Source organism: Oncorhynchus keta, chromosome 27 (genome assembly GCF_023373465.1).
Source record: "Oncorhynchus keta strain PuntledgeMale-10-30-2019 chromosome 27, Oket_V2, whole genome shotgun sequence".
Lineage (NCBI taxonomy): Eukaryota > Metazoa > Chordata > Actinopteri > Salmoniformes > Salmonidae > Oncorhynchus > Oncorhynchus keta.
The window spans coordinates 27833444-27860415 of NC_068447.1; the positions used below are offsets into that span (position 1 = coordinate 27833444).

At 49.7% G+C, this 26972-nt stretch overlaps 1 protein-coding gene across 1 annotated transcript in view; it reads right to left on the reverse strand.

The window, feature by feature from the left end:
- Window positions 1-2800: 2800 nt before the first annotated feature.
- Window positions 2801-26972, reverse strand: part of slc26a6 (solute carrier family 26 member 6) — a 32081-nt gene continuing 7909 nt past the window's right edge. Inside the window, exons 8-19 of the mRNA XM_052482102.1 lie at window positions 22230-22377; window positions 21974-22087; window positions 21640-21717; window positions 21461-21556; window positions 6638-6744; window positions 6220-6289; window positions 5375-5467; window positions 5021-5143; window positions 4700-4855; window positions 4424-4478; window positions 4021-4154; window positions 2801-3222 (exon numbers count right to left, since the gene is read on the reverse strand). Of these exons, the coding sequence (XP_052338062.1) occupies window positions 3199-3222; window positions 4021-4154; window positions 4424-4478; window positions 4700-4855; window positions 5021-5143; window positions 5375-5467; window positions 6220-6289; window positions 6638-6744; window positions 21461-21556; window positions 21640-21717; window positions 21974-22087; window positions 22230-22377 (1198 nt within the window). The 3' untranslated portion in view covers window positions 2801-3198. The remainder of the gene's footprint in view (window positions 3223-4020; window positions 4155-4423; window positions 4479-4699; window positions 4856-5020; window positions 5144-5374; window positions 5468-6219; window positions 6290-6637; window positions 6745-21460; window positions 21557-21639; window positions 21718-21973; window positions 22088-22229; window positions 22378-26972) is intronic.

The window sequence follows — 26972 nt, forward strand, 5'->3', positions numbered from 1 at the left end:
TAATCACTGGTAAAACATTCCCTGACTGTAGTGTGTGTTCCCTGACCAACTACCACAGACATGTACAATCTCCCTGTGGAGCTGTAGAATAGTCACGCTTGCAACTAAACATATCAAATCAACGTTTATTGGTCGGGTACACAGATGTGCGCGTTTTAAAGCAGGTACAGCAAAATGCTTATGTTACTAGCTCCATCACTGCAGTATAATGTCTAGCAAATGCTTTACAAATACACAAATGATCTAAAACGAAATCAAGAAATGGCAGAATGAGTCCAATTAACAATCCAAGGAGACACGTATATTAGAGTGAGAAGTGTCAGAATCCACAAGAAAAATATAAATATGTGGTGTGTTTAGACAGTACAGTTGAAGTCGGAAGTTTACATCCACTTAGGTTGGAGTCATTAAAACTCGTTTTTCAACCACTCCACACATTTCTTGTTAACAAACTATAGTTTTGGCAAGTTGGTTAGGACATCTACTTTGTGCATGACACAAGTCATTTTTCCAACAATTGTTTACAGACAGATTATTTCACTTAAAATTCACTGTATCACAATTCCAGTGGGTCAGTTTACATACACTAAGTTGACTGTGCCAACAGGGCTCCGGGCAGCCGAGCGGAAATGGAGGAAAACTCGCCTCCCTGCGGACCTGGCATCCTTTCACTCCCTCCTCTCTACATTTTCCTCCTCTGTCTCTGCTGCTAAAGCCACTTTCTACCACTCTAAATTCCAAGCATCTGCCTCTAACCCTAGGAAGCTCTTTGCCACCTTCTCCTCCCTCCTGAATCCTCCTCCCCCTCCCCCCTCCTCCCTCTCTGCAGATGACTTCGTCAACCATTTTGAAAAGAAGGTCGACGACATCCGATCCTCGTTTGCTAAGTCAAACGACACCGCTGGTTCTGCTCACACTGCCCTACCCTGTGCTCTGACCTATTTCTTCCCTCTCTCTCCAGATGAAATCTCGCGTCTTGTGACGGCCGGCCGCCCAACAACCTGCCCGCTCGACCCTATCCCCTCCTCTCTTCTCCAGACCATTTCCGGAGACCTTCTCCCTTACCTCACCTCGCTCATCAACTCATCCCTGACCGCTGGCTACGTCCCTTCCGTCTTCAAGAGAGCGAGAGTTGCACCCCTTCTGAAAAAAACTACACTCGATCCCTCCGATGTCAACAACTACAGACCAGTATCCCTTCTTTCTTTTCTCTCCAAAACTCTTGAACGTGCCGTCCTTGGCCAGCTCTCCCGCTATCTCTCTCAGAATGACCTTCTTGATCCAAATCAGTCAGGTTTCAAGACTAGTCATTCAACTGAGACTGCTCTTCTCTGTATCACGGAGGCGCTCCGCACTGCTAAAGCTAACTCTCTCTCCTCTGCTCTCATCCTTCTAGAACTATCGGCTGCCTTCGATACTGTGAACCATCAGATCCTCCTCTCCACCCTCTCCGAGTTGGGCATCTCCGGCGCGGCCCACGCTTGGATTGCGTCCTACCTGACAGGTCGCTCCTACCAGGTGGCGTGGCGAGAATCTGTCTCCTCACCACGCGCTCTCACCACTGGTGTCCCCCAGGGCTCTGTTTGAGGCACTCTCCTATTCTCGCTATACACCAAGTCACTTGGCTCTGTCATAACCTCACATGGTCTCTCCTATCATTGGTATGCAGACGACACACAATTAATCTTCTCCTTTCCCCCTTCTGATGACCAGGTGGCGAATCGCATCTCTGCATGTCTGGCAGACATATCAGTGTGGATGACGGATCACCACCTCAAGCTGACCCTCGGCAAGACGGAGCTGCTCTTCCTCCCGGGAAGGACTGCCCGTTCCATGATCTCGCCATCACGGTTGACAACTCCATTGTGTTCTCCTCCCAGAGCGCTAAGAACCTTGGCGTGATCCTGGACAACACCCTGTCGTTCTCAACTAACATCAAGGCGGTGGCCCGTTCCTGTAGGTTCATGCTCTACAACATCCGCAGAGTACGACCCTGCCTCACACAGGAAGCGGTGCAGGTCCTAATCCAGGCACTTGTCATCTCCCGTCTGGATTACTGCAACTCGCTGTTGGCTGGGCTCCCTGCCTGTGCCATTAAACCCTACAACTCATCCAGAACGCCGCAGCCCGTCTGGTGTTCAACCTTCCCAAGTTCTCTCACGTCACCCGGCTCCTCCGCTCTCTCCACTGGCTTCCAGTTGAAGCTCGCATCCTCTACAAGACCATGGTGCTTGCCTACGGAGCTGTGAGGGGAACGGCACCTCAGTACCTCCAGGCTCTGATCAGGCCCTACACCCAAACAAGGGCACTGCGTTCATCCACCTCTGGCCTGTAGTCTTAAGGTGCAGGGCAGAGTACCGGGAAGGTACCATGCTAGTGATGGCTGTTTAACAGTCTAATGGCCTGGTGACAGAAGCTGTTTCTCAGTCTCTCGGTATCATATAGTCTTTTCTAACACTCTCTCCTGCCTGTGCCTTTAAGAGATATAGGCAGCATATGTTGTTGACACTCTGAACACTGCCTTGGGTGGTAGAACATGAGATAACAGCTTACCTATACATCATGCTCTGCATCCTGAGCACAAGCTTAGCTACATCAGTAAATGAAGATTATATGACACATGCAGATACTATTGAACATTAAGTCATTATTTTGATTGACATTTGAACATTTGACAATGAACTGATATAGACATGACTCTGAACACAATGCATCTCTGCAATATAGAATCAAACATGTATGTTGACAATCACAACATAACTAACACTATTCTTCCTACATCAAATATAAAGTTAGGTATGAAGAGAAACATGTTTTTAGATGTTTTTTTATTTGTTAACAATTTAAACAATACATATACAATAGTTTATTTAGCACAGAAAATGTAAATATATTTCAATATAAAAGTTTCCCCAAAGGTGTATCTATTTGCTTATAGGAAGGTCATAGAATAATACTATTCTGTTTCAATGTACATCCTTGGCACATTGCATGGAGTACAAGGCTAACATTCATCTGGGGTTGTCAAGGTTTGTGTGTCTCGTTGAAGTGTTTGTATCTGTGTCTCGTTTTGATTCTTTCTTTCATACTTTCTTTCTGTGTCAAACTATGTGGACATAATATGAATGTCAAGTATTCTGAACTTTTTAATAAGTACCCAAGTCCCATACAGTAAGATGCCTCCATTACCCTCAGTATTCAGAAATGAGTCGCTTGCATTTCCTAGAGAGCAGAGAGAGAGATAGAGAAAGACAGGCGAGGGAGAGCGAGAGAGAAAGAGAGAGAGAGAGAGTGGGGAGAAACGAGGAGAGGACAGTGTTATACCATGGCTGGTTTGGTTATCAAAAGTTAACAACTACACTCTAAAACTAAAGGCAAAAGCTCCACTCTGGGTCACGTACATTGTGGACCACTCTTGTATAGACACATAGATGTTTGGGGCCACCCTGCACATAATGTCAGCAGACTGAGTTTGATGGTTTGAGAGGAAGATCTTGTGAAGTTAATGGCACTTCCTGTTTCAACACAGCCACCACCCTCGGCAGTTTCATAACATAGTCTCTGCACAATGCTTCAGAGAGGCTTAGGTCAGAGGCTTTGCATTCCAAACACCGCTTGACGCTTTCAGAGAAGGCTTTTCAGGATCTATCAGTATAACCTGCCTAATCACTGGTTAAACATTCCCTGACTGTAGTGTGTGTTCCCTGACCAAGTACCACAGACAATCTCCCTGTGGAGCTGTAGAAGAGTCACACTTGCGACTAAATGCTAAAACAGAGCTGCCAGCAACCAACACCTAAATCCCACAAAAACAAATGTTTGTTTTTGTGTGAATAAACAATATAAACAGGTTCACATTTTTTTAGTAAAATAATGTGAGTGTGTTTGTGTGTGTGTGTATATTTGTGTAGACATGCTTGTGTGTTCGTGCCCGTGTCGTGCCCGTGTCGTGCCCGTGTCGTGCCCGTGTCGTGCCCGTGTCGTGCCCGTGTCGTGCCCGTGTGTGTTAGTATGTTTCACCTCGTCATCTTTGTTTATTTTGGCCCTGTCTGTCTGACAGTGAAGCACTGCATCGTGGATTGAGGAGAAGAGACATGCTTTGCTGACTTTCTCACTGAAGAACCCTCCACTCTCCAGGTTCTCAATAACACCAGCTACAGAAAGAGAGAGAGTGAGAGAGAGAGAGGAGGGAGGAATGGATGGGGAGAGAGTAGTGAGTGATTAGTGATTTTTTTCCTGTATAATCAGTAATGCTAAGCAATACATAAGAGAATGCAACAAATAACTCTTAAAACATGATGGGAAACACAGAAACAACTACAGGAACACCCACTATTTTCAGCACCCAGGGTATGTATGTTACAGTGCTGGATGTTTAGCATTGGAGGTTTTGGTAATAGTACATGGAAAATGTAACACTCACTCTGACATCCACACAGGACTACCTCTACACCGATATCACCGTAGTCTCTTTGGATCTGAAGCAGCACCAGAGAGGTCAAGGTCAGGTCAGAGAGAGCGAGAAAGAGACTGCTCCATTCATTTTGCTTGAATTGTGTCTCTCATTTTGGCAACATTGCATTTTTGCATTTTATCAGAGAACATAGAGAGAGATAGAGGGAGAGAAAGAGCAAGGTAAACTGGCAGAACGAGTTAAAAGGTTGAGTAAGATGGATATCAGTGCATACAGACGACTCACATTGCGTAGAGTCTTGACGCCCACAGTATCCAGGAAGTTGACTGGACTCAGTTCCAGGATGATGGCACGAGGAAGGGTGGAGTCAGGTTTACTCCCTTCCTCCACTGTGGCCACACCCTTCTCCACCTCGTTCTCCGAACTGTCTGGCTCGCCTTCCTGGACAGGACAAGACATGGATGGATCATCCAGAAGACACTCACCCAACACATTACCTGCATAGTAATCCAATACTCTCCGAACACATTGACCATATTAGTGGATTTCATTGGAGATATACAAACAGACTGGAATGATCTCTTCAGTGCCACCCCTCCTCCTCACCCATTCCTGTGCATTCTTCTTTGCATCCTTCTTGGCTTTCCTGGCCTCTTTCTTTTCCTTCCTCAGTCTCTTGGCCTCTGCTTTCTTCTTTTGGGAGATGAGCTTGGTGATGTCAATCCCACTCTGGAGACACAATAGCAAGGGAGTGAGACATTCTATCATCTTTTATTATTCCTGCCTTGGAACATGACAGCATAATGGGGTTGTAGAGAGGAGAGAGGAATGGATGCCACCCTAACAATGTCTGTCACACTCTCCATACGCACTCAGCAGAATGGAAGCAAAACAGGTAAGGCGTTTTGACAATTTGTCAAAGTATGCTTGTGTAGTGCATCGTAATTCCTGTGACCTCACCTTCTCTGCCAGGGCGTCTTGGTACATCTCCGCGTTGGCAAAGTAGAGAGTCGCAGAGGAGCGGAAGATCACCACACCAGGGATCTCATTCACCTGAGAGACAATGGTCATTTTTATCAATGCTCTTATTATAATAAACTCATGACTCATGTGGGAGGGGTGCTGGAAAAATGTTTGCCCGTGCTACAGATGTCTGTATGGGTCCGCTAATACAGGACTTGTAAAGGCCCAGTGCAATACTTTTGGGAAAAAATCCTTTGTATTTATTTATGTTTTTTCAGTGGGTGCTGCATCACCCTCAGCACCCCTATTTCCCGTGGCTATGATTGAAACAACACAAAAGTGGTTACCCTGCCACTGTTGTGGTAAAAAGTGGAGGGATAGGCGTGGAGAAATGTATCCACTCTCAAATTCATAGACAGAGCAATGGATATCAAAGTATAGTTTTAACCATGTTGAGGCTATACAGTGTTTACATTTACATTGTTTACAAACATTGGAGTAAAACAAGCTAATATTTTGGGTTCTGATCGGTTACAACAGTTAAGGCATTTATAAATGATATTCTTCTAGAATCAATGGGTGTATATTATTAATTTCTAAGTCCAAAAATGGATGTTGCAACTAATGATTCCAGTATTAAGAATATGATTGGGGAGGGGAAGCTGATCCTAGATCTGTAACTAGGAGAAACGTCACCCCAGACCCTAGTTGAAGTACACCTCCACAGACATAGACCTGATACCTACACGCTGAAGACTCCCTCTTGATTGAGTGGCAGTATGATTAGAGAGTAACTGAATACATACTGTATGTTTTTATATCCTGTTGCCATGTATACATACCTGATTATAGTTCTCCACTGGTCTGTAGATGTCGGTCTCAGGGACTTGCCCTAGGAGGGAGTACTTCGGCCTTAAAGGGACAAAAAGACAGGTGTAGCGATTTAACACACGATTTATTACACAATTTGGTATGTTTTTTCAAAGATAGTTTCACAAGTGTAGCGATATGACATCTAGTCCCTTTTAAATCTGTTAAAATGACTTTTAAGAGTGAATGGGTGGTTTAATTACGTGTGGGGTAGATCCAAATGAATAGTGTTGGATGTCTGTGGTTAGGTGGAGTCTGTCTGGGATAGTTTTTTGTGTGTGTGTGTGTGTGTGTGTGTAGGCGTGTACACTCTAGTGTGTGTGTGTGTGTGTGTGTGTGTGTGTGTGTGTGTGTGTGTGTGTGTGTGTGTGAGAGCAGTTGTGTACTCACAGCTGGGTCCTGAAGATGACCGTGAGCATGGAGAAGGCAATGGAGGCTGCCAGGCCAATGTCAGGGTTGAAGAGCACGGTCAGGATCAGAGTGGCCACCCACACCAGCTAGGGAGAGAGGGAGGGGGGCAGACAGAGGAAAGTTAACACACATCCTCCTCCCTCACCAAACTCTCTCACTTTACCCCTGAGATTTCTGTTTCTACTATGGGATCATATTACGTCTGTGAGGAAAAAACAATCAAATGAAATCTAACTCATCCTCCCCTTTTGCCCCACTATTCTCTTTCTCCTCTCTCCTCCATCTTTCCAATATATCCCCCTCCCCCTCCGCCCTCTTTCATCTCTCCAATATATCCCCCTCCCCCTCCGCCCTCTTTCTCGTCTCCTCCTTCATCTCTCCAATATATCCCCTCCGCCCTCTTTCTCGTCTCCTCCTTCATCTCTCCAATATATCCCCCTCCCCCTCCGCCCTCTTTCTCCTCTCCTTCATCTCTCCAATATATCCCCCTCCCCCTCCGCCCTCTTTCTCCTCTCCTCCTTCATCTCTCCAATATATCCCCTAACCCCCTCCGCCCTCTTTCTCCTCTCCTCCTTCATCTCTCCAATATATCCCCTAACCCCCCCTCCCCTACCTCTTTCTCTCTCTCCTCCTTCATCTCTCCAATATATCCCCCCTCCCCCTTTCCCTCTCCTCCTTCATCTTCCTCCTCTCTCCTCCTTCCATCTCTCCAATATATCCCCCTCCCCTCCCTCATCTCTCTTTCTCCTCTCTCCTCCTTCATCTCTCCAATATATCCCCTCCCCGCCCCTTTCTCCTCTTCCCCAATACCCCTTTCTCCACTCTCTCCTTCATCTCTCCAATATATCCCCTCCTCCCTCACCCTCTTTCTCCTCTCTCCTCCTTCATCTCTCCAATATATCCCCCCCTACCCTCTGCCCTCTTTTCTCCTCTCCTCCTTCATCTCTCCAATATATCCCCCCATCCTCCTCCCCTGCCCTCTTTCTCCTCTCTCCTCCTTCATCTCTCCAATATATCCCCTCCCCCCTCCTCCCCCATCCTCTCTTTCTCCTCTCTCCTCCTTCATCTCTCCAATATATCCCCCTACCCCTCCTCCCCCACCCTCTTTCTCCTCTCTCCTCCTTCATCTCTCCAATATATCCCCTACCCCTCCTCCCCTGCCCTCCTTTCTTCCACTCTCCTCCTTCCTCTCCTCCTTCATCTCTCCAATATATCCCCCTACCCCTCCTCCCCCTACCCTCTTTCTCCTCTCTCCTCCTTCATCTCTCCAATATATCCCCTACCCCCTCCCCTCCCCTCTTTCTCTCTCTCTCCTCCTTCATCTCTCCAATATATCCCCTACCCCCTCCTCCCCCCCCTCTTTCTCCTCTCTCCTCCTTCATCTCTCCAATATATCCCCCTCCCCTCCTCCCCCGCCCCCTCTTTCTCCCATCTCTCCTCCTACCCCTCATCTCTCCAATATATCCCAATATATCCCCCTCCCCCTCCCTTTTCTCCTCTCTCCTCTCTCCTCCTTCATCTCTCCAATATATCCCCTACCCCTCCTCCCCCGCCCTCTTTCTCCTCTCTCCTCCTTCATCTCTCCAATATATCCCCCCCCTCCTCCCCACCCTCTTTCTCCCTCTCTCCTCCTTCATCTCTCCAATATATCCCCCTACCCCTCCTCCCCTACCCTCTTTCTCCTCTCTCCTCCTTCATCTCTCCAATATATCCCCTACCCCTCCTCCCCTTCCCTCTTTCTCCTCTCTCCTCCTTCATCTCTCCAATATATCCCTCTACCCCTCCTCCCCTGCCCTCTTTCTCCTCTCTCCTCCTTAATCTCTCCAATATATCCCCCTACCCTCCTCCCCGCCCCTCTTTCTCCTCTCTCCTCCTTCATCTCTCCAATATATCCCCTCCCCTCCTCCCCCTTTCTCTCTCCTCCTTCATCTCTCCATATCCCCCCTCCCCCTCCTCCTCCTATCCCCCCCTTCATCTCTCCAATATATCCCCCTCCCCTCCCTACCCCTCCTCCCCGCCACTCTCTTCCCTCTCCCCCTACCTCTCCTCTCTTCCTTCATCTCTCCAATATATCCCCCTACCCATCCCCTCCCCCCCGCCCTCTCTCTCTTCATCTCTCTCCCCCTCCTTCATCTTCTCAAAATATCCCCAATATACCCCCCTCCTCCCCCTGCCCTCTTTCTCCTCTCTCCTCCTTCATCTCTACAATATATCCCCCTACCCCTCCTCCCTACCCTCTTTCTCCTCTCCTCCTTCATCTCTCAATATATCCCCCCTACCCCTCCTCCCTCCACCCTCTTTCTCCTCTCTCCTCCTTCATCTCTCCAATATATCCCCCTCCCCCCTCCCTCCCCACCCTCTTTCTCCCTCTCCTCCTTCATCTCTCCAATATATCCCCCCCTCCTCCCCCTGCCCTCTTTCTCCTCTCTCTCCTTCATCTCTCCAATATATCCCCCTACCCCTCCTCCCCCTGCCCTCTTTCTCCTCTCTCCTCCTTCATCTCTCCAATATATCCCCTACCCCCTCCTCCCCCTGCCCTTTTTTCTCCTCTCTCCTCCTTCATCTCTCCAATATCCCCCTACCCTCCTCCCCCCCCTCTTTCTCCTCTCTCCTCCCATCTCTCCAATATATCCCCTACCCCTCCTCCCCTGCCCTCTTTCTCCTCTCTCCTCCTTCATCTCTCCAATATATCCTCCTCCCCCGCCCTCTTTCTCCTCTCTCCTCCTTCATCTCTCAATATATCCCCTACCCCTCCTCCTCCCCTGCCCTCTTTCTCCTCTCTCCTCCTTCATCTCTCCAATATATCCCCCTACCCCTCCTCCCCCGCCCTCTTTCTCCTCTCTCCTCCTTCATCTCTCCAATATATCCCCCCCCCTCCCCTCTCCTCCTTCATCTCTCCAATATATCCCCCTCCCCCTCCTCCCCTCCCCCATCTCCAATATATCCCCCACCCTTTCTCTTTCTCTCTCCTCCTTCATCTTTCTCCAATATATCCCCTACTCCTCCCTCCCCCTCCCTTCATCTCTCCTACCCCTCCTCCCCCTGCCCTCTTTCTCCTCTCTCCTCCTTCATCTCTCCAATATATCCCCTACCCTCCTCCCCACCCTCTTTCTCCTCTCTCCTCCTTCATCTCTCAATATATCCCCCCCCTCCCCCACCCTCTTTCTCCTCCTCCTTCATCTCTCCAATATATCCCCTCCCCCTCCTCCTCCCCCATCCCCCCTCCCCTCTTTTCTCCTCTCTCCTCCTTCATCTCTCCAATATATCCCCCTACCCTCCTCCCCTGCCCTCCTTTCTCCTCTCCTCCTTCATCTCTCCAATATATCCCCCTACCCCTCCTCCCCCCCCTCTTTCCTCTCTCCTCCTTCATCTCTCAATATATCCCCCTACCCCTCCTCCCCTGCCCTCTTTCTCCTCTCCTCCTTCATCTCTCCAATATATCCCCTACCCCTCTTCATCTCTCCCCCCTGCCCTCTTTCTCCTCTCTCCTCCTTCATCTCTCCAATATATCCCCCTCCTCCTCCTCCCCCACCCTCTTTCTCCTCTCTCCTCCTTCATCTCTCCAATATATCCCCCTACCCCCCTCCCCCCTACCCTCTTTCTCCTCTCCTCCCATCCTCCAATATATCCCCTACCCCTCCTCCCCACCCTCTTTCTCCTCTCTCCTCCTTCATCTCTCCAATATATCCCCCTCCCCTCCTCCCCCTACCCTCTTTCTCCTCTCTCCTCCTTCATCTCTCCAATATATCCCCTACCATCCTCCCTACCTCTTTCTCCCTCCCTTCATCTCCCAATATATCCCCTACCCCTCCTTCTCCTCTCTCCTCCTTCATCTCTCCAATATCCCCCTCCTCCTCCTCCCCCACCCTTCTTTCTCCTCTCTCCTCCTTCATCTCTCCAATATATCCCCCTACCCATCCTCCCCACCCTCTTTCTCCTCTCTCCTCCTTCATCTCTCCAATATATCCCCCTACCCCTCCTCCCCCTGCCCTCTTTCTCCACTCTCCTCCTTCATCTCTACAATATATCCCCTCCCCCTCCCCCCCCTCCTCCCCCTCCTCCTTCTTCAATATATCCCTCTACCCCTCCTCTCTCTTCTCCTCTCTCTCCTCCTTAATCTCTCCAATATATCCCCTACCCCCTCCCCCTACCCTCTTTCTCCTCTCTCCTCCTTCATCTCCCAATATATCCCCCCCCCTCCGCCCTCTTTCTCCTCTCCTCCTTCATCTCTCCAATATATCCCCCTCCTCCTCCTCCCCCACCCTCTTTCTCCTCTCTCCTCCTTCCCAATATATCCCCCTACCCCTCCCTCCCCCTGCCCTCTTTCATCTCTCCAATATATCCCCTACCCCTCCTCCCCCCGCCCTCTTTCTCTCTCTCCTCCTTCATCTCTCCAATATATCCCTCTACCCCTCCTCCCCCCTGCCCCTCTTTCTCCTCTCTCCTCCTTAATCTCTCCAATATATCCCCTACCCCTCCTCCCCACCCTCTTTCTCCTCTCTCCTCCTTCATCTCTCCAATATATCCCCCTCCGCCCCTTTCTCCTCTCCTCCCATCTCTCCAATATATCCCCCTCCCCTCCTCCTCCTCCCCACCCTCTTTCTCCTCTCCCTCCTTCATCTCTCCAATATATCCCCTACCCCCCTCCCCCCCCCTTTTTTCTCCTCCTCTCTCCTCCTTCATCTTTCCAATATATCCCCCTACCCCTCCTCCCCGCCTCTTTCTCCTCTCCTCCTTCATCTCTCCAATATATCCCCCTACCCCTCCTCCCCCACCCTCTTTCCCCCTCCTCCTTAATCTCTCAATATATCCCCCTACCCCCCCTCTTTCTCCTCTCTCCTCCTTCATCTCTCCAATATATCCCCTACCCCTCCTCCCCTGCCCTCTTTCTCCTCTCTCCTCCTTCATCTCTCCAATATATCCCCCCTACCCCTCCTCCCCTTAACCCAATATATCCCCCTACCCCTTCACCCTCTTTCTCTCTCTCCTCCTTCATCTCTCCAATATCCCCCTCCCCCTCCGCCCTCTTTCTCCTCTCCTCCTTCATCTCTCCAATATATCCCCCCTCCCCTCCTCCTCCTCCCCACCCTCTTTCTCCTCTCTCCTCCTTCATCTCTCCAATATATCCCCCTACACCTCCTCCCCCTACCCTCTTTCTCCACTCTCCTCCTTCATCTCTCCAATATATCCCCCTACCTCCTCCCCCGCCCTCTTTCTCCTCTCTCCTCCTTCATCTCTCCAATATATCCCCTACCCCTCCCCCCTGCCCTCTTTCTCCTCTCTCCTCCTTAATCTCTCCAATATCCCCCCCCCTCCTCCCCACCCTCTTTCTCCTCTCTCCTCCTTCATCTCTCCAATATATCCCCCTCCCCTCCTCTTTCTCCTCTCCTCCTTCATCTCTCCAATATATCCCCCTCCCCTCCTCCTCCTCCCCCCCTCTTTCTCCTCTCTCCTCCTTCATCTCTCCAATATATCCCCCTACACCTCTCCCCCTACCCTCTTTCTCCCTCTCCTCCTTCATCTCTCCAATATATCCCCCTACCCCTCCTCCCTCCTCTTTCTCCTCTCTCCTCCTTCATCTCTCCAATATATCCCCCTACCCCTCCTCCCCCTGCCCTCTTTCTCCACTCTTCTCCTTCATCTCTCCAATATATCCCCCTACCCCTCCTCCCCCGCCCTCTTTCTCCTCTCTCCTCCTTCATCTCTCCAATATATCCCCCTACCCCTCCTCCCCCCGCCCTCTTTCTCCTCTCTCCTCCTTCATCTCTCCAATATATCCCCCTACCCCTCCTCCCCCCGCCCTCTTTCTCCTCTCTCCTCCTTCATCTCTCCAATATATCCCCCTCCCCCTCCTCCTCCTCCCCCACCCTCTTTCTCCTCTCTCCTCCTTCATCTCTCCAATATATCCCCCACCCCTCCTCCCCTACCCTCTTTCTCCCTCTCCTCCTTCATCTCTCCAATATATCCCCCTACCCCTCCTCCCTCACCCTCTTTCTCCTCTCTCCTCCTTCATCTCTCCAATATATCTCCCCTCCCCCTCCTCCCCCACCCTCTTTCTCCTCTCTCCTCCTTCATCTCTCCAATATATCCCCCTACCCATCCTCCCCCCACCCTCTTTCTCCCCTCTCTCCTCCTTCATCTCTCCAATATATCCCCCCTACCCCTCCTCCCCCTGCCCTCTTTCTCACTCTCCTCCTTCATCTCTACCCCTACCCCTCCTCCCCCCCCGCCCTTTTTTCTCCACTCTCCTCCTTCATCTCTCCAATATATCCCCCTACCCCATCCTCCCCACCCTCTTTCTCCTCTCTCCTCCTTCATCTCTCAATATATCCCCCTACCCCTCCTCCCCCTGCCCTCTTTCTCCACTCTCCTCCTTCATCTCTCAATATATCCCCCTACCCCTCCTCCCCCGCCCTCTTTCTCCTCTCTCCTCCTTCATCTCTCCAATATATCCCTCTACCCCTCCTCCCCCTGCCCTCTTTCTCCTCTCTCCTCCTTCATCTCTCCAATATATCCCCCCCCCTCCCCACCCTCTTTCTCCCTCCTCCTTCATCTCTCAATATATCCCCCTCCCCTCCGCCCTCTTTCTCCTCTCCTCCTTCATCTCTCCAATATATCCCCCTCCCCCTCCTCCTCCTCCCCCACCCTCTTTCTCCTCTCTCCTCCTTCATCTCTCCAATATATCCCCTACCCTCCTCCCCACCCTCTTTCTCCTCTCTCCTCCTTCATCTCTCCAATATATCCCCCTACCCCTCCTCCCCCCCCCTCTTTCTCCTCTCTCCTCCTTCATCTCTCCAATATATCCCCCTCCCCCTCCTCCTCCTCCCCCACCCTCTTTCTCCTCTCTCCTCCTTCATCTCTCCAATATATCCCCCTACCCCTCCTCCCCCTACCCTCTTTCTCCTCTCTCCTCCTTCATCTCTCCAATATATCCCCCTACCCCTCCTCCCTCACCCTCTTTCTCCTCTCTCCTCCTTCATCTCTCCAATATATCCCCCTCCCCCTCCTCCTCCTCCCCCACCCTCTTTCTCCTCTCTCTTCCTTCATCTCTCCAATATATCCCCCTACCCATTCTCCCCCGCCCTCTTTCTCCTCTCTCCTCCTTCATCTCTCCAAAATATCCCCCTACCCCTCCTCCCCCTGCCCTCTTTCTCCACTCTCCTCCTTCATCTCTACAATATATCCCCCTACCCCTCCTCCCCCCGCCCTTTTTCTCCTCTCTCCTCTCTCCTCCTTCATCTTTCCAATATATCCCCCTACCCCTCCTCCCCCCGCCCTCTTTCTCCTCTCTCCTCCTTCATCTCTCCAATATATCCCCCTACCCCTCCTCCCCACCTCTTTCTCCTCTCTCCTCCTTCATCTCTCCAATATATATCCCCTGCCCTCTTTCTCCTCTCTCCTCCTTAATCTCTCCAATATATCCCCTACCCCCCCCCGCCCTCTTTCTCCTCTCTCCTCCTTCATCTCTCCAATATATCCCTCTACCCCTCCTCCCCCTGCCCTCTTTCTCCTCTCTCCTCCTTAATCTCTCCAATATATCCCCCTACCCCTCCTCCCCACCCTCTTTCTCCTCTCTCCTCCTTCATCTCTCCAATATATCCCCCTCCCCCTCCGCCCTCTTTCTCCTCTCCTCCTTCATCTCTCCAATATATCCCCCTCCCCCTCCTCCTCCCCCCACCCTCTTTCTCCTCTCTCCTCCTTCATCTCTCCAATATATCCCCCTACACCTCCTCCCCCTACCCTCTTTCTCCACTCTCCTCCTTCATCTCTCCAATATATCCCCCTACCCCTCCTCCCCCGCCCTCTTTCTCCTCTCTCCTCCTTCATCTCTCCAATATATCCCCCTACCCCTCCTCCCCCTGCCCTCTTTCTCCACTCTTCTCCTTCATCTCTCCAATATATCCCCCTACCCCCCTCCCCGCCCTCTTTCTCCTCTCCTCCTTCATCTCTCAATATATCCCCCTACCCCTCCTCCCCCCGCCCTCTTTCTCCTCTCTCCTCCTTCATCTCTCCAATATATCCCCTACCCCTCCTCCCCGCCCTCTTTCTCCTCTCTCCTCCTTCATCTCTCCAATATATCCCCTCCCCTCCTCCTCCTCCCCCACCCTCTTTCTCCTCTCTCCTCCTTCATCTCTCCAATATATCCCCTACCCCTCCTCCCCCTACCCTCTTTCTCCTCTCCTCCTTCATCTCTCCAATATATCCCCCTACCCCTCCTCCCCTCACCCTCTTTCTCCTCTCTCCTCCTTCATCTCTCCAATATATCCCCCTCCCCCCCTCCTCCCCCCACCCTCTTTCTCCTCTCTCCTCCTTCATCTCTCCAATATATCCCCCTACACCTCCTCCCCGCCCTCTTTCTCCTCTCTCCTCCTTCATCTCTCCAATATATCCCCTACCCCCCTCCTCCCCTGCCCTCTTTCTCCTCTCCTCCTTCATCTCTACAATATATCCCCCTACCCCTCCTCCCCCGCCCTTTTTCTCCTCTCTCCTCTCTCCTCCTTCATCTCTCCAATATATCCCCCTACCCATCCTCCCCCACCCTCTTTCTCCTCTCTCCTCCTTCATCTCTCCAATATATCCCCCTACCCCTCCTCCCCCTGCCCTCTTTCTCCACTCTCCTCCTTCATCTCTCCAATATATCCCCCTACCCCTCCTCCCCCCGCCCTCTTTCTCCTCTCTCCTCCTTCATCTCTCCAATATATCCCTCTACCCCTCCTCCCCCTGCCCTCTTTCTCCTCTCTCCTCCTTAATCTCTCCAATATATCCCCCTACCCCTCCTCCCCCACCCTCTTTCTCCTCTCTCCTCCTTCATCTCTCCAATATATCCCCCTCCCCCTCCGCCCTCTTTCTCCTCTCCTCCTTCATCTCTCCAATATATCCCCCTCCCCCTCCTCCTCCTCCCCCACCCTCTTTCTCCTCTCTCCTCCTTCATCTCTCCAATATATCCCCCTACACCTCCTCCCCCTACCCTCTTCTCCTCTCCTCCTTCATCTCTCAATATATCCCCCTACCCCTCCTCCTTCATCTTTCTCCAATCTCCTCCTTCATCTCTCCAATATATCCCCTACCCCTCCTCCCCCTGCCCTCTTTCTCCACTCTCCTCCTTCATCTCTACAATATATCCCCTACCCCTCCTCCCCCCCCTTTTTCTCCTCTCTCCTCTCTCCTCCTTCATCTTTCCAATATATCCCCTCCTCCCCTGCCCTCTTTCTCCCTCCTCCTTAATCCCCAATATATCCCCCTACCCCTCCTCCCCCTCCCTCTTTCTCCACTCTCCTTCTTCATCTCTACAATACATCCCCTACCCCTCCTCCCCCCCTCCCCTCTCCTCCTTCATCTCTACAATATATCCCCTACCCCTCCTCCCCCGCCCTCTTTCTCCTCTCCTCCTTCATCTCTCCAATATATCACCCTACCCCTCCTCCCCCCCCCTATTTCTCCACTCTCCTCCTTCATCTCTCCAATATATCCCCATACACCTCCTCCCCCGCCCTCTTTCTCCTCTCCCCTTCATCTCTCCAATATATACCCCCCCCCTCCTCCCCCCGCCCTCTTTCTCGGATCTCCTCCTTCATCTCTACAATATATCCCCCTCCCCTCCTCCCCCCACCCTCTTTCTCCTCTCCTCCTTCATCTCTCCAATATATCCCCCTACCCCCCTCCTCCCCTGCCCTCTTTCTGCTCTCCCCCTTCATCTCTCCAATATATACCCCTACCCCCTCCTCCCCTCCGCCCTCTTTCTCCTCTACCCCTTCATCTCTCCAATATATCCCCTACCCCTCCCCCTCCGCCCTCTTTCTCCTCTCCTCCTTCATCTCTCAATATATCCCCCTCCCCCTCCTCCTCCTCCCCCACCCTATTTCTCCTCTCTCCTCCTTCATCTCTCCAATATATCCCCTACCCCTCCTCCCCCTACCCTCTTTCTCCACTCTCCTCCTTCATCTCTCCAATATATCCCCCTACCCCTCCTCCCTCACCCTCTTTCTCCTCTCTCCTCCTTCATCTCTCCAATATATCCCCCTCCCCCTCCTCCTCCTCCCCCACCCTCTTTCTCCTCTCTCCTCCTTCATCTCTCCAATATATCCCCCTACCCCTCCTCCCCCGCCCTCTTTCTCCTCTCTCCTCCTTCATCTCTCCAATATATCCCCCTACCCCTCCTCCCCCTGCCCTCTTTCTCCACTCTCCTCCTTCATCTCTACAATATATCCCCCTACCCCTCCTCCCCCGCCCTTTTTCTCCTCTCTCCTCTCTCCTCCTTCATCTTTCCAATATATCCCCCTACCCCTCCTCCCCCCGCCCTCTTTCTCCTCTCTCCTCCTTCATCTCTCCAATATATCCCCCTACCCCTCCTCCCCCTGCCCTCTTTCTCCTCTCTCCTCCTTCATCTCTCAATATATCCCCCTCCCCCTCCCCCCTCTTTCTCCTCTCCTCCTTCATCTCTCCAATATATCCCCCTCCCCTCCTCCTCCTCCCCCACCCTCTTTCTCCTCTCTCCTCCTTCATCTCTCCAATATATCCCCCTACCCCCCTCCGCCCTCTTTCTCCTCTCCTCCTTCATCTCTCAATATATCCCCCTACCCCTCCTCCCCCTGCCCTCTTTCTCCTCTCTCCTCCTTAATCTCTCTCAATATATCCCCCTACCCCTCCTCCCCCACCCCTTTCTCCTCTCTCCTCCTTCTCTCCAATATATCCCCCTCCCCCTCCGCCTCTTTCTCCTCTCCTCCTTCATCTCTCCAATATATCCCCCTCCCTCCTCCTCCTCCCCACCCTCTTTCTCCCTCTCCTCCTTCATCTCTCCAATATATCCCCCTACACCTCCTCCCCTACCCTCTTTCTCCACTCTCCTCCTTCATCTCTCCAATATATCCCCCTACCCCTCCTCCCCGCCCTCTTTCTCCTCTCTCCTCCTTCATCTCTCCAATATATCCCCCTCCCCCCTCCTCCTCCTCCCCCACCCTCTTTCTCCTCTCTCCTCCTTCATCTCTCCAATATATCCCCCTACACCTCCTCCCCCTACCCCTCTTTCTCCACTCTCCTCCTTCATCTCTCCAATATATCCCCCTACCCCCCTCCTCCCCCGCCCTCTTTCTCCTCTCTCCTCCTTCATCTCTCCAATATATCCCCTACCCCTCCTCCCCGCCCTCTTTCTCCTCTCTCCTCCTTCATCTCTACAATATATCCCCCTACCCCTCCTCCCCCGCCCTCTTTCTCCACTCTCCTCCTTCATCTCTCCAATATATCCCCCTACCCCTCCTCCCCTTGCCCTCTTTCTCCTTTCTCCTCCTTCATCTCTTCAATATATCCCCCTGCCCCTCCTCCCCCCGCCCTCTTTCTCCTCTCTCCTCCTTCATCTCTCCAATATATCCCCCCTAACCCTCCTCCCCCCGCCCTCTTTCTCCTCTCCACCTTCATCTCTCCAATATATCCCCTACCCCTCCTCCCCCGACCTCTTTCTCCTCTCTCCTCCTTCATCTCTCAATATATCCCCTACCCCTCCCCCCCCGCCCTCTTTCATCTCTCCAATATATCCCCCTACCCCTCCTCCCCCCACCCTCTTTCATCTCTCAATATATCCCCCTACCCCTCCTCCCCGCCCTCTTTCTCCTCTCTCCTCCTTCATCTCTCCAATATATCCCCTACCCCTCCTCCCCCCCCTCTTTCTCCTCTCCCCTTCATCTCTCCAATATATCCCCTACCCTCCTCCCCCCCCTCTTTCATCTCTCCAATATATCCCCCTACCCCTCCTCCCCGCCCTCTTTCTCCTCTCTCCTCCTTCATCTCTCCAATATATCCCCCTACCCCTCCTCCCCCTGCCCTCTTTCTCCCTCTCCTCCTTCATCTCTACAATATATCCCCCTACCCCTCCTCCCCGCCCTTTTCTCCTCTCTCCTCTATCCTCCTTCATCTTTCCAATATATCCCCCTACCCCTCCTCCCCTGCCCTCTTTCTCCTCTCTCCTCCTTCATCTCTCCAATATATCCCCCTACCCCTCCTCCCCCTGCCCTCTTTCTCCTCTCTCCTCCTTCATCTCTCCAATATATCCCCCTCCCCCTCCGCCCTCTTTCTCCTCTCCTCCTTCATCTCTCCAATATATCCCCCTCCCCCTCCTCCTCCTCCTCCCCCACCCTCTTTCTCCTCTCTCCTCCTTCATCTCTCCAATATATCCCCCTCCCCCTCCGCCCTCTTTCTCCTCTCCTCCTTCATCTCTCCAATATATCCCCCTACCCCTCCTCCCCCTGCCCTCTTTCTCCTCTCTCCTCCTTAATCTCTCCAATATATCCCCCTACCCCTCCTCCCCCACCCTCTTTCTCCTCTCTCCTCCTTCATCTCTCCAATATATCCCCCTCCCCCTCTCCTCCTCCTCCCCCACCCTCTTTCTCCTCTCTCCTCCTTCATCTCTCCAATATATCCCCCTACACCTCCTCCCCCTACCCTCTTTCTCCACTCTCCTCCTTCATCTCTCCAATATATCCCCTACCCCTCCTCCCCCGCCCTCTTTCTCCTCTCTCCTCCTTCATCTCTCCAATATATCCCCCTACCCCTCCTCCCCCTGCCCTCTTTCTCCACTCTCCTCCTTCATCTCTACAATATATCCCCCTACCCCTCCTCCCCCCGCCCTTTTTCTCCTCTCTCCTCTCTCCTCCTTCATCTCTCCAATATATCCCCCTACCCCTCCTCCCCTGCCCTCTTTCTCCACTCTCCTCCTTCATCTCTACAATATATCCCCCTACCCCTCCTCCCCCCGCCCTTTTTCTCCTCTCTCCTCTCTCCTCCTTAATCTCTCCAATATATCCCCCTACCCCCTCCTCCCCCGCCCTCTTTCTCCTCTCTCCTCCTTCATCTCTCCAATATATCCCCCTACCCCTCCTCCCCCTGCCCTCTTTCTCCACTCTCCTCCTTCATCTCTCCAATATATCCCCCTACCCCTCCTCCCCCCGCCCTCTTTCTCCTCTCTCCTCCTTCATCTCTCCAATATACCCCCTACCCCTCCCCCCGCCCTCTTTCATCTCTCCAATATATCCCCCTACCCCTCCTCCCCCCGCCCTCTTTCATCTCTCCAATATATCCCCCTACCCCTCCTCCCCCGCCCTCTTTCTCCTCTCTCCTCCTTCATCTCTCCAATATATCCCCCTACCCCTCCTCCCCCCGCCCTCTTTCTCCTCTCCCCCTTCATCTCTCCAATATATTCCCCTACCCCTCCTCCCCGCCCTCTTTCATCTCTCCAATATATCCCCCTACCCCTCCTCCCCCCTGCCCTCTTTCTCCTCTCTCCTCCTTCATCTCTCCAATATATAAGTCGCTCTGGATAAGAGTGTCTGTTAAATGACTTAAATGTAAATGTAAATATATCCCCCCCCCCTCCTCCCCTGCCCTCTTTCTCCTCTCTCCTCCTTCATCTCTCCAATATATCCCCCTCCCCCTCCGCCCTCTTTCTCCTCTCCTCCTTCATCTCTCCAATATATCCCCCTCCCCCTCCTCCTCCTCCTCCCCACCCTCTTTCTCCTCTCTCCTCCTTCATCTCTCCAATATATCCCCCTCCCCTCCTCCTCTCTCTCTCCTCTCCTCCTTCATCTCTCCAATATATCCCCCTACCCCTCCTCCCCTGCCCTCTTTCTCCTCTCTCCTCCTTAATCTCTCAATATATCCCCCTACCCCTCCTCCCCCACCCTCTTTCTCCTCTCTCCTCCTTCATCTCTCCAATATATCCCCCTCCCCCTCTCCTCCTCCTCCCCCACCCTCTTTCTCCTCTCTCCTCCTTCATCTCTCCAATATATCCCCCTACACCTCCTCCCCCTACCCTCTTTCTCCACTCTCCTCCTTCATCTCTCCAATATATCCCCCTACCCCTCCTCCCCCGCCCTCTTTCTCCTCTCTCCTCCTTCATCTCTCCAATATATCCCCCTACCCCTCCTCCCCCTGCCCTCTTTCTCCACTCTCCTCCTTCATCTCTACAATATATCCCCCTACCCCTCCTCCCCCCGCCCTTTTTCTCCTCTCTCCTCTCTCCTCCTTAATCTCTCCAATATATCCCCCTACCCCTCCTCCCCCCGCCCTCTTTCTCCTCTCTCCTCCTTCATCTCTCCAATATATCCCCCTACCCCTCCTCCCCCCGCCCTCTTTCTCCTCTCCACCTTCATCTCTCCAATATATCCCCCTACCCCTCCTCCCCCCGCCCTCTTTCTCCTCTCTCCTCCTTCATCTCTCCAATATATCCCCCTACCCCTCCCCCGCCCTCTTTCATCTCTCCAATATATCCCCCTACCCCTCCTCCCCCGCCCTCTTTCATCTCTCCAATATATCCCCCTACCCCTCCTCCCCCCCCTCTTTCTCCTCTCTCCTCCTTCATCTCTCCAATATATCCCCCTACCCCTCCTCCCCCCGCCCTCTTTCTCCTCTCCCCCTTCATCTCTCCAATATATCCCCCTCCCCCTCCTCCCCCGCCCTCTTTCATCTCTCCAATATATCCCCCTACCCCTCCTCCCCCCTGCCCTCTTTCTCCTCTCTCCTCCTTCATCTCTCCAATATATAAGTCGCTCTGGATAAGAGTGTCTGTTAAATGACTTAAATGTAAATGTAAATATATCCCGCTACCCCTCCTCCCCCCGCCCTCTTTCTCCTCTCTCCTCCTTCATCTCTCCAATATATCCCGCTACCCCTCCTCTCCCCGCCCTCTTTCTCCTCTCTCCTCCTTCATCTCTCCAATATAACCCCCTACCCCTCCTGCCCCTGCCCTCTTTCTCCTCTCTCCTCCTTCATCTCCCCCTGCTCTCTCTCTCCCCCTTCCATCTCTCACTCACTCACCATATCCACTTTATTGCTCTTCCACAGAGTTGGGATGTCCATGAACTGCTTCATCATCCCTTGCAGGTTCACATAGATTATGGCTGCCAACACGGCCTGGTGGACAGAGAGACAGCCACCAATCACAATCACACACAGAACCACTTCAGTCTATTAACAAACAGCCAATAGAATGGTACCTTTGGCAGCTCTTCAAAGAGAGCCCCAATCCACAGCATGATGACCAGAATAACCATGGCTGAAAGGGCACTCGCCACCTGGGAGGGAGAGAGTGATGGATCAGTGAGGGTTAAAACAGACAATAACCAGGCCCTCCTGTAATTGTGTAATGTTGGGAATATTGAGCCCTGTCTGTTTAAATGATGAGCTCGACAACTAATTATATGTGTTTTAATGAATCCACGTGGGTGTGTGATGTGGTTTTAATTAACGCTTCAAGTGTTTTTTAATGAACCCACTTATCAATGCAACAGAATAATGTATGACTACTGTCATAATGAGAGGAGTCTGTACCTGAGTCTTGCCCCCAGTGCTTTCCTGTACCATGGTGCGGGACATGGAGCAACTGATTGCAAAGCACTGAAACACCCCTCCAATGGTGTTGCTGAGACCCAGGGCTATCAATTCCTAAACCAGGTAGAGACCACTTTCTTCAGTAAATAGGGGAGTGAATAGCACAACCAGTCATTCACAAGCAGTGCATGCCACACATTACAACAACCACACCCAGAGAGATTTCCAATCACATAGTCATTGACAATGATTTTACCTGGTTGCTGTCAACTTTGTAGCCATATTTTAGGGCAAAGATCCGTCCGAGGGAGATGGCAATGCCGTAGCCAACCACAGACAGAGCGAAGGCATCACCTATCACCTGCCCAAATAGAGAGGCTGTAGGCATGACAGGGGGCTGTAGACTAGGGAAGAGAAACAAGGGTAACTGTTATTCTCCTTGACAAGGATATCTCTGTGTGATCATGTTGTGTACTGTAGTTTGGTGGTTGTATAGCTAGGTATAATGGCATCTGTACGAGTGGTTGTGTAGTTAGACTATGTGACTGAGTATCTGGGATATGGGCTGTTATGGCTGTGTATGTACTGTATGTTGTTTTGTATCTATGTGGTTGTGTATCTATGTGGTTATGTATCTGTGGTTGTGTATCTATGTGGTTGTGTATCTATGTGGTTGTGTATCTATGTGGTTGTGTATCTATGTGGTTGTGTATCTATGTGGTTGTGTATCTGTGGTTGTGTATCTATGTGGTTATGTATCTGTGGTTGTGTATCTATGTGGTTGTGTATCTATGTGGTTATGTATCTGTGGTTGTGTATCTATGTGGTTGTGTATCTATGTGGTTATGTATCTATGTGGTTATGTATCTGTGGTTGTGTATCTATGTGGTTGTGTATCTGTGGTTGTGTATCTATGTGGTTATGTATCTGTGGTTGTGTATCTATGTGGTTGTGTATCTATGTGGTTGTGTATCTGTGGTTGTGTATCTATGTGGTTATGTATCTGTGGTTGTGTATCTATGTGGTTGTGTATCTATATGGTTGTGTATCTGTGGTTGTGTATCTATGTGGTTATGTATCTATGTGGTTGTGTATCTGTGGTTATGTATCTATGTGGTTATGTATCTATGTGGTTATGTATCTGTGGTTGTGCATCTAAGTGGTTATGTATCTATGTGGTTGTGTATCTATGTGGTTGTGTATCTATGTGGTTATGTATCTATGTGGTTGTGTATCTCTGTGGTTATGTATCTGTGGTTGTGTATCTATGTGGTTATGTATCTGTGGTTGTGTATCCATGTGGTTATGTATCTATGTGGTTGTGTATCTATGTGGTTATGTATCTGTGGTTATGTATCTATATGGTTGTGTATCTATGTGGTTATGTATCTGTGGTTGTGCATCTAAGTGGTTATGTATCTATGTGGTTGTGTATCTATGTGGTTGTGTATCTATGTGGTTATGTATCTATGTGGTTGTGTATCTATGTGGTTATGTATCTGTGGTTATGTATCTATGTGGTTATGTATCTATGTGGTTGTGTATCTATGTGGTTATGTATCTATGTGGTTATGTATCCATGTGGTTGTGTATCTATGTGGTTATGTATCTATGTGGTTGTGTATCTATGTGGTTATGTATCTATGTGGTTGTGTATCTATGTGGTTATGTATCTGTGGTTATGTATCTATGTGGTTATGTATCTATGTGGTTGTGTATCTATGTGGTTATGTATCTGTGGTTGTGTATCCATGTGGTTGTGTATCTATGTGGTTATGTATCTGTGGTTATGTATCTATGTGGTTATGTATCTATGTGGTTGTGTATCTATGTGGTTATGTATCTGTAGTTGTGTATCTATGTATCTGTGGTTGTGTATCTATGTGGTTGTGTATCTATGTGGTTATGTATCTGTGGTTGTGTATCCATGTGGTTGTGTATCTATGTGGTTATGTATCTGTGGTTATGTATCTATGTGGTTATGTATCTATGTGGTTGTGTATCTATGTGGTTATGTATCTGTAGTTGTGTATCTATGTATCTGTGGTTGTGTATCTATGTGGTTGTGTATCTATGTGGTTATGTATCTGTGGTTGTGTATCTATGTGGTTGTGTATCTATGTGGTTGTGTATCTGTGGTTGTGTATCTATGTGGTTATGTATCTGTGGTTGTGTATCTATGTGGTTGTGTATCTATGTGGTTATGTATCTGTGGTTGTGTATCTATATGGTTATGTATCTGTGGTTGTGCATCTAAGTGGTTATGTATCTATGTGGTTGTGTATCTATGTGGTTGTGTATCTATGTGGTTATGTATCTATGTGGTTGTGTATCTATGTGGTTATGTATCTGTGGTTGTGTATCCATGTGGTTATGTATCTATGTGGTTGTGTATCTATGTGGTTATGTATCTGTGGTTATGTATCTATGTGGTTGTGTATCTATGTGGTTATGTATCTGTGGTTGTGTATCTATGTGGTTATGTATCTGTGGTTGTGTATCTATATGGTTGTGTATCTGTGGTTGTGCATCTAAGTGGTTATGTATCTATGTGGTTGTGTATCTATGTGGTTGTGTATCTATGTGGTTATGTATCTATGTGGTTGTGTATCTATGTGGTTATGTATCTATGTGGTTATGTATCCATGTGGTTGTGTATCTATGTGGTTATGTATCTATGTGGTTGTGTATCTATGTGGTTGTGTATCTATGTGGTTATGTATCTGTGGTTATGTATCTATGTGGTTATGTATCTATGTGGTTGTGTATCTATGTGGTTATGTATCTGTGGTTGTGTATCTATGTGGTTGTGTATCTATGTGGTTATGTATCTGTGGTTATGTATCTATGTGGTTATGTATCTATGTGGTTGTGTATCTATGTGGTTATGTATTTATGTGGTTGTGTATCTATGTGGTTATGTATCTGTGGTTATGTATCTATGTGGTTATGTATCTGTGGTTATGTATCTATGTGGTTATGTATCTATGTGGTTGTGTATCTATGTGGTTATGTATCTGTGGTTGTGCATCTATGTGGTTATGTATCTGTGGTTGTGTATCTATGTGGTTATGTATCTGTAGTTGTGTATCTATGTATCTGTGGTTGTGTATCTATGTGGTTATGTATCTGTAGTTGTGTATCTATGTATCTGTGGTTGTGTATCTATGTGGTTATGTATCTGTAGTTGTGTATCTATGTGGTTGGGTATCTATGTGGTTATGTATCTGTAGTTGTGTATCTATGTATCTGTGGTTGTGTATCTATGTGGTTGTGTATCTGTGGTTGTGTATCTATGTGGTTGTGTATCTATGTGGTTATGTATCTGTGGTTGTGTATCTATGTGGTTATGTATCTGTGGTTGTGTATCTATGTGGTTGTGTATCTATGTGGTTATGTATCTGTGGTTGTGTATATATGTGGTTGTGTATCTATGTGGTTATGTATCTGTGGTTGTGTATCTATGTGGTTATGTATCTGTGGTTGTGTATCTATGTGGTTATGTATCTGTGGTTGTGTATCTATGTGGTTGTGCATCTGTGGTTGTGTATCTATGTGGTTGAGTATCTGTGGTTATGTATCTGTGGTTGTGCATCTATGTGGTTATGTATCGAATAGCCCCCACGATGTGCAACTTTTAAGGAAAGTTAGGAACCAATATACACAGGCAGTTAGGAAAGCAAAGGCTAGCTTTTACGAACAGAAATGTGCATCCTGTAGCACAAACTCCAAAATGTTCTGGGACACTGTAAAGAATAAGAGCACCTCCTCCCAGCTGCCCACTGCACTGAGGCTAGGAAACACTGTCACCACCAATAAATCTGCCATAATTGAGAATTTCAATAAGCATTTTTCTACAGCTGGCCATGCTTTCCACCTGGCTACCCTTACCCTGGTCAACAGCTCTGCGCCCCCCAAAGCAACTTACCCAAGCCTCCCCCATTTCTACTTTCCAGATAGCTGATGTTCTGAAAGTGCTGCAAAATCTGGACCCCTACAAATCAGCCGGGCTAGACATTTTGGACCCTCTCTTTCAAAAATGATCTGCCAAATTTGTTCCAACCCCTATTACTAGCCTGTTCAACCTCTCTTTCATATCGTCTGAGATCCCCAGAGATTGGAAAGCTGCCGCGGTCATCCCCCTCTTCAAAAGGGGGTGACACTCTAGACCCAAACTGCTACAGACCTATCTATCCTACCCTGCCTCTCTGAGGTCTTCGAAAGCCAAGTTAAAACGTCTTAGGGATAGGGGGCAGTATCTTCACGTCCGGATGAAAAGCGTGCCCAAAGTAAACTGCCTGTTACTCAGGCCCAGAAGCTAGGATATGCATAAAACTGTTCAAATAATGTCTGTGAGTATAACAGAACTGATTTGTCAGGGGGAAAAAAATTGAGGTCACTGTTTTCAGCCCTATTTAATAGGAACCTGGTTGCAGTTCCTATGGCTTCCATTAGATGTCAACAGTCTTTAGAAATTGATTGATGTTTTTCTTTTGAGATATGAAAAAGTAGGGCTGTTCATTGTAAGTATCATTCCAAGTGGACTCTACTGTTTGATGCGCGTGAACTGGAACGCGCTTCACATTGTTTTTATCCGATATTGAACACAGTATATCCCGTCTTAAATTTGATCGATTATTTACGTTTTAGGATACCTTAGGTTGGATTAGGAACGTTGTTTGAAATATTTGGACCAAGTTTACAGGTAACTTATTAAATACTTTGTAGCCATGTTGGGCGAGTTGGAACCGGTGTATTTCTGAATCAAAAGCACCAAATAAATTATATATAAAGAAGGACATTATCGAACAAAAGGACAATTTGTGATGTTTCTGGGACATTTTGGAGTGCCAACAGAAGAAGATCTTCAAAGGTAATGCATTTATTATATTGTTATTTCTGACTTTTGTGTCGCCACCTGCCTGGATGAAAATGATTTTCATGTGTTTGTATGCGGGCGCTGTCCTCAGATAATCGCATGGTCTGCTTTCGCCATAAA